Source organism: Ascoidea rubescens (genome assembly GCF_001661345.1).
Source record: "Ascoidea rubescens DSM 1968 unplaced genomic scaffold ASCRUscaffold_14, whole genome shotgun sequence".
Classification (NCBI taxonomy): Eukaryota; Fungi; Ascomycota; class Saccharomycetes; order Ascoideales; family Ascoideaceae; genus Ascoidea; species Ascoidea rubescens.
Window position 1 is genome coordinate 19,011 of NW_017962926.1, and position 10,852 is coordinate 29,862.

The following is a 10,852-nucleotide window of genomic DNA, read 5'->3' on the forward strand; positions in this document are numbered from 1 at the left end:
AAAGACCTGCTGTGCTCTTGGTTGTATCTTGAAATGAACTCCCAAATGGCTCCCAAGCTTTGCAATAGCGACATCAATAGCGACATCAATAGCGACAACCATAATCACAATCTTCAAATCAAGAAAAACCTAATAAACAATCTAGTCAGCTCCATAATTTCCATTCCTTATAGCAATGAAAACAAAATATCAAAGGAATCCATTTGGAACTGCTTGTTTCTTCTAATAGACGACGTTGATAAAAAGCATTATAAAAACTATTTGCATATCGACTTATTTGACTATTTGATTGATTTCACTCAAAATGATACCCATTCAATTGATACAAAGATCACTGAATTAAGATTCCTAAAGAACAATCTACTAATTTATAATAAAAACTTTAATAGATTTCTATTGTTTTATTTATCCAACTTGCTAAAATATAATACACTATCTTTATTAAATGAAAAGATTACAATAGATGATCAAGCCAAAAAAATTATATTGAACTGTCAATTTAATATCAGAAACCTAAATACATTAAAAAGAATAATAAATAACAATACCAGCATTGATGACATTAATAACAATAATAACTGTCCAATTTGTTTATTAAATAATAAACAGTTTTACTATTTTACTGAATGTGGCCATTCAATATGTAAAGACTGTTCAATTAGTCTTATCCACTTCAATCATAACGATGATAATGATAATGATAATCAAATTCAGAATAACGCTCATTTTAATACTCACAATACTGAGGATAAGAAAATAAAATTCATTAATGATAATCTTAATTTTAAATTCAAATGTTGTTTTTGTAGAACAAAAATTTACAATATTATTGGTCAATCTCAATTATTAAATGAAATAAATCTATATCATTTATTATTTAATAATAATAATAAAAATAAAAATGACAACAAATTATCAATAAAAATATGGTACAACTTATCAAAAATTTATTCCATCGAAAAATTAGACTTTTTATTTACTTAATCAAACCCATCTCATTTCTTTAAATCAATCTTTCTTCATCTACAATTACTCTTCATATTAAAATATAGCAGACTTCATATTCTTAAAAACGTATATAAATATAAAAGCATTAAATAAATCTTTTTTTGAATAAATAACAAGAAAATAAATTTGGTGTTTTTCTTTAATTAGAATTTATTGTTCATAAAAATACTTGAATCTTAAATTTAATTTAGTAATATTAAAAAATGTTTTTGTTAAGCAACTGTTTAAAACATTTTTAATTAATAATTACTTTAATTGACTCAAGTTAATAAATATAAAAAAATTTATCCCATCAAACTTAATTTGATTTCCATTTTAATAACTTTTTTAATATATTTGACACAATTCAAAATAAAAATCAATTATTATTATTATTATTTATTTCAACTTTATTACTATTAATATCAATTAAATCTTCAATCCAATTCTTTTTCTTCTCAACAATTATAATTCGTCTGCTTATTTGGATCTAGCTCTGACCTTCCGTCTCTTTCTCTTAAGTCTTCTAACTCTCTTCTTTCTCCATTTAGCTCTCATTTCTAATACTTGTTAGTATAAATGAATTAATTAATATTCAAATGCCAATTAACTGCTCAATTGATTGCTTCTTGGATTTGGTACATACTGAAAAATGATAATCAAGTTATCGATATTCTAGGAAAAGAGAGGAAACGAAGGAAGAGAGAAAGAAGAAGCGTTTTAAGGAGTTCTCTCTCTTCCGCAATTGCTCTCAAAGCGGCTTCTGTTACCCGTCTGCTGAAACCACGCAACAGCCTTCTGTTTTGGGATAGACATATATATCATGTGTTTTAATGTAGGTCATTTCACTCAGAAATAGGGCTCCACAAATATCAAAAGAACCACTAGAAGGAAAAGAAGCACAAGAAGTACAAGAAGCAAAAGCAAAAGAAGTAAATTTTAATTCAGTTTAATAATACAGTTTTTATTTGCATGATCTAAATAGCTATATATATATACAATCGCCTCCTGCTTATTGACCCAACTTCTTACTCTCCTGTTTGTACGCAATCTCAAGAGGTGTTTTCAAATCTTGTAACCCAGTAAATTGGACAATATCTGCAATCATCTCTTTATTAATCACCATTTTCTCTTTTTTATCGTTGAGACTGCTATTGAATTCAATTCTATTCCCACTATATTTTGAATAAATATCATTGAACTCTTTCAAATCTTCATAAATCAAATTTCCTGTTATGTAATTCTCGTCCAAGAAACTGTTTCTTTTGCCATTTTTCAAGTTGCTAGAATCTATACTTCCATTGTTTAGCAAATATTTTAAATGTTTCAACCCAACGAGTGCTTTTACATGACAATATGCTCGATAACATAAATAAAACCCAGGAAAATTTGGTATAAGGGGAACAACTGCAATTGGTAGGGTTAATGGAATACCAACTAAACAATAAATTAATTGTTTGGTGTGATAATTGGTCGAATTAATCGAAATTTTTTCAAGTTTTTTAGATACTTCAAAATTTGAAATAAATTCCTTTGGAAAATATAATGGAATTGGCTTGATTAAATTCAAACTAATCTTATTATTAATCATTTCATCGTGGGTAATTGTAATCTTGTTATCACCATCATTATAATTATTATTATTATTATTATCTAATATAAAATTAACCCTCTTTTCATGATTCAATTTCAATTCTTTTAACAACATTTCATTAACATCGTGCTTTTTCAAATATCCCTTGCCATCATCTCTATTCCCATTATAATTCATATCATTATGAAAATTATCAATATTTTTTTGCTTATCGGTATCACTCACCACTTGGATTTCTCTCAATATAACCTCTCTTGATGGAATTGATCTTAAACATATTTCATTCCAGTTGATATTATCAATTAGCTTTTGAATCAAGTTGCAACAATACTTGATTGATCTTTTATCGGATTTTAATAAACCTAACCAAACACTGTTGAATTTTACTATAAACTTATTCGAATAAATCGAAGCTTTTAATTTGGTTTCTTTGAATTTCTCTGAAACTAAATTGAAAGTTGAATTAGAATTAGGATTAAAAGTAGAAGTTGTAACTGGCTTTAGTGTCTTTAACGACAGATATGTATGGACGTTATACTGCTGATTGAAGTTGTAATATAGAAAAATCTTTTTATTAGTAACCGGTAATACCATGATATTTAATGGAGCCAATTTTGGATTGGGTTTGATTTCTGGTTTAATATCATCACCATTGCCATTATTCTTCTCATAAGTATTTCCAGTTGAATACTCTCTTTGTGGATATGATAATTGATTCAAGCCCACACAAGCTGATCTTCCAATCAACAAGTTTCTCCTACGAATCATAAATGCCATTCTTATCGCCTCCACGTTTCGTCAAAATATAATTAATAATGCAACCTAGTATATCTCATTAACAAACAACAACTGAGCTCAACTGAAAGTACTTCAATATCCCTTAAGGTTTCTCTTTTTTGCTTTTTCTTTTTTTTCTGGATCCACCTTGTTACAACACTATCGTCTTGTTATATAAGGAATATATCAATCAAGAAACAATACTGTGATGCCTCCACTCAGCCAACTTTCCAGTCTGCGTACAAAGTCTCAATTAAAATTGTTGGACTTGTCTACGCATTCGCAATTTGAAATAACCACCTATTCTCTTACAGCTAATACTGTTGAGGGCTAGCAATGTTCAAATGGGTAAAATTTCATACTCAGCTTACCAACATTTCCGAATCCGATCTGCAGATCGATTTCTTATCAAGTCAAGCTTTATAATGCATAATGAGATGAGATGATGAACCAACAAAATGCTGCTGAACAGCTGCTGAACAGCTACTGAATAATCTCTTTAACAGTGAGCCCTCATGCCCCCAGAGGTTTCTGATGTTTTTGCTTCCTCTGCTTCTTCTGGTTCCTCTGCTTCTTTTGCCACCCGATCGGAACAGCTCCTACAGAATGGGGTTTCTGCTGCTTCTGCTGCTTTTGATTTCCATCTTGAGATTCCCATTACTGCTTATCGTGAATTAAATCAGGAAATGCATTCATCTAGTCGAAACATTGCCTCAATACCAACACGTTTCTATTTGGGTGTGACTTTCATAGTAATTAATTTCATTTGCCTTCTGATTATCAACGCTGAACTAATTTCGGCAAATAATTATAATAATGATAATAATAATAAAATATCTCAACCTTTGTTTCAAAAGATAACTGAAGCTGCCAATTTTTCTTCAATCACTTATTGCATCAATAAAAAAGACTCGCTAAAAATTGATTATGATACCGACGAAAGAAAATTTAAATGCCCTCTAGACTTTTGTAAAAATTCACTTGAAAATGATAGAAATTATGAATTGGTTAAAGTGTTTAAAATTGATACTATTGAGGAAGTTAGCAATAATGAAAATGAGTATCAAATAAACTACATTAAAACTAAAAAAATTAACTTACTTGATCATTTGAAACCAAATGGTTATATTGCCTTGAATCATAAATCCAAAAAAATTATAATAGCATTTAGAGGCTCAAGATATTACAATGACTGGTTAATTAATTTATCTATTTTTCCTGTTAATTTTATCCCATATTTGCAGTACCATATTGACAATTCTTTTAATAGCTACAATTGTTCATGTTGTTTGGTTCATTTTGGGTTTTTTCAAGCTTACGGGTCAATTGTCGAAGATATTTATTCAACAACAATCGAATTGGTCAAAACTTATCCAGATTACTTTATTGAAATCACCGGTCATTCATTAGGTTCTTCTCTAGCTATATTAACTGGCTTGGAATTTAAATTATTAGGTTTAAACCCATTAATTATAACTTTTGGTGGTCCAAAGAGCACTAATCACAAATTAAGTGAATTTATTAATCAAGTTTTCAATACAGATGCTTTATTAAATAATCTATTTGAAAATGGTTTTATTTATTCCAGCGATGGTGAAATAAATAATAATCGAGAGTCAGAAAAGTTGGAAGAAATACTATTTGAAAATGGTGGAATAATTCGAATAATTCATAAAGGCGATTATGTTCCTGACTTACCACCAACAATTGCAATGAATTCTTTAGATATTTTTGAGAAGGAATTTAGGGATAAATATAATGAAAATGAAAATGAAAATGAAAGTGAAAGTGAAAGTGAAAATAATTTAGTGGATTTATTAAATTTTATCACAAATTCCAAATTTAAAAGAATTAAAAATAAATTTTTAAAAAGTATTATTAGATTTAAAGAATTATTTACTTTTAATCATGTAGGTATAGAAATTGTTATAAATAAAGGAGAACTACCTCATTTAATAGATGATTTGATTATTTTCAATAACAATGATGATAGCGAGGATGGTAATAAAAACAATTATGAAATTAATAATGGAAAAAGCAACCATGACAAAATCAACGAGGAAAACTCGAATTTAAATGAGGTTTATAAAGAATTTTTCAATTATTTTTTTAATGAAACTAAAATTACTTTATTGAAAGAAATTAATAAAAATGAGTTAATACCCGATATAAGATTTATGAGTAGCTATTATATGGATCGAGATGAAAACATAAGCGATCATACAGCTACTGAAAGTCATAATATTAATAATATAAAAGAAAATAAGAAAAGAGTGGAAAAATTATTACATTCATATGAACATACGAGATACTTTATTTTTACAAGTGAGTGTAATAAATTGGAATAATTTAAAAAGATTATTTTCTTACTTTCTTAATTTTTTAATTTTTTTAGATTATCTTTCTATTAATTTTTATACGGTTTATATAGATTGTTGAATATTAAAATAAATATATTAATGCTCAAAAAAAAAAGGAATTTTGAGGAATATAAAAGGGCAGAATAATAATAAAAGTATATTGTTAAAAATAATACTAAATTAATTGATGAAAAAGAAAACAGCCAAAAATAAAAATAAATCAATTTAGTATTTAAGTGTGATAAAAAAAAATGATTTCATAAAGTTATATTATTGTAATGTTAATTTATCATTTCTGGTAATAATAAAAAGAAAAAAGCAGTTTATTTTTCTTTTCATTATCTAAATTAGCTTATTTGTCTTTTGCGTCAAAGATTTTTTCTTCTAATTCGTCTTTTTCTTTATGAAGTTTTTTTAATTCATTTCTTAAAGCAGCCAATTTTTCAATTTCATGTTGTTTAACATAGTAATCTTCTTTTGCTTTTTCACGTTTCTACAATGGAATTGAGAGTACAAAACGTTAGTATGAATTCAATCGATAATGGGGTGAACAACGTTAGTTCAATTAGCAATATCAACCTAATATGAAAGGCAAAAGTAGACAATCAATACTAGATGTAATAACAATAACTTACAGTAAATGAGTCAGAAGCACCTTCGCCTCTGAAAGAACCAGTGGAGCCTTCAGAGTAGAATCTAACAGCGCTAATGCTTTTTGGAGAAGAGACCATAGCACGACGAGTAAACAAAGTTAAAACCATTTCGAGTGTAAAAGAACAGGAAACAGAAGAGCGTACAAAGAATGGTTAATTGAAAGAGAGTTGAGAAGTAGATATAATAGAACAGGACAGTTCAGCAAAGAACAAAATGAGGTGTATATTGGTTGATTGTGCGATAATAATCATCAAATCACCCACCTCAGAAGAGCAAGGCCACTCCAGCCAATCACAGCCCACGGATCCCGCCCTCAGCATTTTCTGGGGAGGTGCACAGCCGGCACACGTGAAAGGTACGGTTTCTGCAGCTTTCATCCAGAGAACATATCCATGCAGCACCGGATAATCCACAATACATTTCCGGAACAGAGCTCCGCGGCCGTGCTTCTGCGGATCGGATGTGTCCGGTTTTGAAGGTGGTTTTGGGTCGAGGTTTTGGTGGTGAAGAAGAAGAAAGTGCTGCTTTTGGTGCTGATGTTGGCTGCGAAACACTATGTCGTCTTCTTTGGTGAAGAGGAGGAACCCTGAGTTGACAGAGGATGTGTATACCACAAAACGTGTAAGTGTTTACTACTTGTCGCCTGTTCTCTGCGAATTGACAATCTTACTAACTGAATCCATCACAGACAAGAATAGACCCAGTGTCTTCAATTGACAATGTCCCTGACTTGATATTACAAGGACATGAGGGGCCCATATTGACCTCGAGATTCAATGGCGATGGAACATTGATTGCAAGTGGAGGAATGGACAGAAATTTGTTTATTTGGAAGTTTCCTCACAATTCAACAGATCTTTCGGTTGTTAATCTTTGCAAATTATCTGGTCATAAAAATGCCATAACCTCATTAAAGTGGTTCAGAAATGATAACGAGAGGATTATAACATCTTCTGCTGATAATACGTTAGCCCTTTGGGATCTTAAATCTTGCAAAAAAATCAAAAAATTTACTTATAAATTTGACTCGACAAACAAAATAAACCCTCAAACTAATTTTAATCACCATCATTTAACAGTAAACGATTTCGATATAATCAACAATGATTACTTGAATTATAACAACAATTTCATATCATGTAACGATAATGGTGATTTGATACTATGGGATCAACGATTTAAACAAAACTTGATTAAAAAGATTAACATCAATAATTATTCTTTATTTTCTTTAGTATCCTCAATCAAAAACAATTTAATTTTCACTTCTGGTTTGAATCCAATAATATATTCCTTTGATTTAAGATATTTTGATGAAAAAAATCCTTATTTCAAAATCAGATCTCCTCACCTCGATTCAATAACTTCTCTATCTTTATCTAATGATAACAATTCCTTAATCTCACGATCAAATGATGATACAATAAGAATTTATGATTCCTCATTTAATACCAATACTAATGCCAATAACAATGCCAATAACAATGACAAATACGATAATAAAAGAATTAAACCTGTTGTTTATGACGGAACTTACAATAATAATGAAAATTATTTAATCAGATCAAAAATTGTTGATAACATTAATAATAGCAATAGATTACCTGTTATAATATCCGGTAACTCAAATAAAAATGTAACAGTTTGGGACTTGAATTCAAGAAAGATTATCAATCAGTTGGATGGCCATAATGGCACCGTAATCGATGTGGATTTTCATCCTTTTGAGAATACGATTCTATCTTCTTCTACTGATGGTAATTTGGTATTAAAAGAATTAAAAAACAATTTACTAATTGAATAATATTTTATCTTTGTTTAAATTCATTACATATTATACATTTTCCTATATTCAACAAAATTAAGGTATATATATTATTTAGATATTTATTTAGATATTTATTTACAAATCATTATTTTTTTTTTAAAAAAAACATTCAGTTTACTGGCAACACCAGAAAACTATTCTAATTAAAAGTCGTCGTATCTGTTCGATCTTCTTCCATAATCTTTAAATGATGATCTTGAATCTCTTTTGTTATCCAGGTAATTTGGTCTTCTACCTCCAAACCCTTTTTTGTCACCATATTTATCATTAGAGAATCCTCTATCTTTAGAAAATCCTCTGTCTTTGGAAAATCCTCTATCTTTAGAGAACCCTTTATCAGCGAGGAATCCTCCATCATTATTGTCATTGCTGAAATATCCTTTTTTATCTGAATTCCTACCGAAACTCTGTCTATCACCAAATTCTCTGTTTGAAAACGATCTTCCTGTGTCAAAATAATCATCTAATATTGGATGTCTTCTTTCTCCAAACAAATGAGTTAATAAATTTCTTGGTAAACGAATTCTTTTACTTGCATCATCCATCATCAACTTATAAGACAGAGCAACAGTTTCAACCAAGTCTATTTTATCAACACGAAGCATTGATGAAAATTGAGTAACATAGCCTAATAATGAAATACTAGTTTCTTGAGCAAGATCATCGCCATTTTCTGCAGCTTGAGTAGACCAGTTAACAAAATGCTTTTCAACACTTTCAGCTTTCTTAATATCAAACTTCTCTTTTTTGGAAAAAGTTATTTTACGTGCTTCTAGGATAGTCGTAAAACCAGATTCAATTTCAGTTGAAAACAATACGGACTTACCATAATTTCCAGCTCTAGCAGTTCTACCAATTCTGTGGACATATGTAGATGACTCAGTTGGGATACCAATCTGGATAACATGAGAAACATGAGGGAAATCCATACCACGAGCACCAACATCACTTGTAACTAGAATTGCATTATTTTTAGTGTGCTTAAAGTTGTGTACAGTTCTATCTCTAGCATTTTGAGTTAATTTTCCATGAAATTCATAAACATCTATAATATTTCTATTTCTATCAGGTCTGGGGAGATGTACTGAGTTAACATTTTGAAATTTATCATCCAAGTAATGAGAAAGTGCATTTGAGTAAAAAGTTACACTTTTGACAGTTGGTAAGAAAATAATTGCTTTGAAGTTTTTTTCATTTGTATCAACAGCTGTGGTTAGAGCATCATCAATATATTTTGTTGCACCGATGAAATTTTCAAAATAGTTTTTAGTTTGAACATAAGTTTGTTCAATTCTTGTATGAGCTTCAGGTTCATTTGGATTAACGTTATCAAGATATTTAACATCACCACCAAGAACAGCTTTGGTAAAACTTAATACACTTTTATCGATTGTTGCAGAGAATAGTAATGTTCTAAATGGTTGTTTTACGGCTGGTAAACCTTGTTGTTCAAGACTCATATTGTGTAATTTAATCAAACCGGAATTTATTTTAATTAAATCATCTTTAAAACCAATATCTAGTAATCTGTCAGCCTCATCAAGAACTAAAGTTTTGATATCAGTAAAAGCGTTTAAGACACAGTCCACTTCAATGATATCTAAAAATCTACCGGGAGTAGCTATAACAATTTGAGGAACAATTTTTTTTTCAAAATTGCTGATTTGATAACCTCTGCTTTCACCACCAACAACGTTCAAGGTTTTTATTAAAGAGAAAGGGTTTCTAGAACTTCCACGATCATTACCATAATCATAAGAATTTCTAGAGTTTCCACGACTGTAACCACTGTTGCCGTAAGAAGTTTTTCTATTTCTGTTTCGATTTGAACCATATTTTGAATCATTATTCAAGACAGATTCCACACCTAAAACACTATCCAAGGCAATTTTGATTTGATTTGCTAAATCTCTTGTGGGAGCAATAATCAAAGCAGATACTTTTGAAAGATCTTTATTTGGATCAGATTTGATTTTTTCAACCACTTCTTGCAAAATGGGTATACCAAAAGCCAAAGTTTTACCTGTACCTGTTTTAGCTCTTGAAATCAAACCAAATTTATTTTTTAAAAGATAAGGAATAGATTTTTGCTGAACCGGGGTCATTTCTTTCATACCTAGCTTGTGGATACCATCAATAATAGTCTTGTCAACCAAATTTTGGTATTGTAAAGAGGCAAAGTCTGCAAGGGATTCTTCATTCTTGGATTCAGATTGTTCAGCTTTCTCGCTATTTTTTTTTTTGGATAAATCGAATCCATTATGTTCAAGCTTACTTGTAATCTCATCAACTTGAGCCTGGAATCTTGGGATTATGGTTGAAAAATGTCTTGGTAAAGATAAGTAATTGAATTTGTTTTTTGGTTGCAAATTGATAATTGTTCTGGTATTAAAGGTGGATGCTATATTATTTCTAATAAAATTCAACGATATGGAGGAATCCAACACAAGTTTATTTGAGACTATCGAAATAGCTCTTTTGGAGAGGAAAGATTGAGACATAAAGAATCTTGTACTAAGCTACAGACTTAAGAAAATACTATAATACACAGGAATGAAATGAACAAGCAAGAATCGATTAAGGAAATCGAGCTATATACGTCTGAGAAAGGATTATCGGTTTGATGTATTTGATTTATTTACAACGATACTA

At 29.6% G+C, this 10,852-nt stretch overlaps 6 protein-coding genes across 6 annotated transcripts; 3 read left to right on the forward strand and 3 right to left on the reverse strand.

Moving 5' to 3' along the window:
• Positions 1-33: 33 nt before the first annotated feature.
• Positions 34-984, forward strand: ASCRUDRAFT_9705 (uncharacterized protein; the record flags this gene model as incomplete). The annotated part of the gene is made up of 1 exon (XM_020195225.1): positions 34-984. One exon carries the CDS (start codon positions 34-36, stop codon positions 982-984), a length of 951 nt encoding a protein of 316 aa, XP_020045239.1.
• Positions 985-1,366: 382 nt separating this feature from the next.
• On the reverse strand, positions 1,367-3,358 carry MRX19 (Mrx19p; the record flags this gene model as incomplete). Its single annotated transcript, XM_020195226.1, has 2 exons — positions 1,367-1,463; positions 2,013-3,358. The coding sequence occupies 2 exons, from the start codon at positions 3,356-3,358 to the stop codon at positions 1,367-1,369; spliced, it is 1,443 nt and encodes a 480-aa protein (XP_020045240.1).
• Positions 3,359-4,476: 1,118 nt separating this feature from the next.
• ASCRUDRAFT_26576 (lipase family protein) lies at positions 4,477-5,064 on the forward strand (the record flags this gene model as incomplete). The annotated part of the gene is made up of 2 exons (XM_020189960.1): positions 4,477-4,930; positions 4,991-5,064. Coding segments are annotated over 2 exons (528 nt in total), but the record flags the coding sequence as incomplete, so codon positions are not given.
• A 1,006-nt stretch (positions 5,065-6,070) lies between these two features.
• INH1 (ATPase inhibitor) lies at positions 6,071-6,479 on the reverse strand (the record flags this gene model as incomplete). Its single annotated transcript, XM_020195227.1, has 2 exons — positions 6,071-6,211; positions 6,354-6,479. 2 exons carry the CDS (start codon positions 6,477-6,479, stop codon positions 6,071-6,073), a joined length of 267 nt encoding a protein of 88 aa, XP_020045242.1.
• Positions 6,480-6,901: 422 nt separating this feature from the next.
• Positions 6,902-8,260, forward strand: ASCRUDRAFT_114762 (WD40 repeat-like protein). The gene is made up of 2 exons (XM_020188805.1): positions 6,902-6,991; positions 7,061-8,260. Exons 1-2 carry the CDS (start codon positions 6,974-6,976, stop codon positions 8,174-8,176), a joined length of 1,134 nt encoding a protein of 377 aa, XP_020045243.1. The 5' UTR covers positions 6,902-6,973; the 3' UTR covers positions 8,177-8,260.
• Positions 8,213-10,834, reverse strand: ASCRUDRAFT_77375 (DEAD-domain-containing protein). The gene has a single exon (XM_020193837.1). It carries the CDS (start codon positions 10,699-10,701, stop codon positions 8,344-8,346), a length of 2,358 nt encoding a protein of 785 aa, XP_020045244.1. The 5' UTR covers positions 10,702-10,834; the 3' UTR covers positions 8,213-8,343.
• Between the last annotated feature and the right edge of the window lie 18 nt (positions 10,835-10,852).

Excerpts from the sequence above, each read along its gene's own strand:
- ASCRUDRAFT_77375 (XM_020193837.1), bottom strand. The coding sequence starts at position 10,701 with ATGTCTCAATCTTTCCTCTCCAAAAGAGCTATTTCGATAGTCTCAAAT.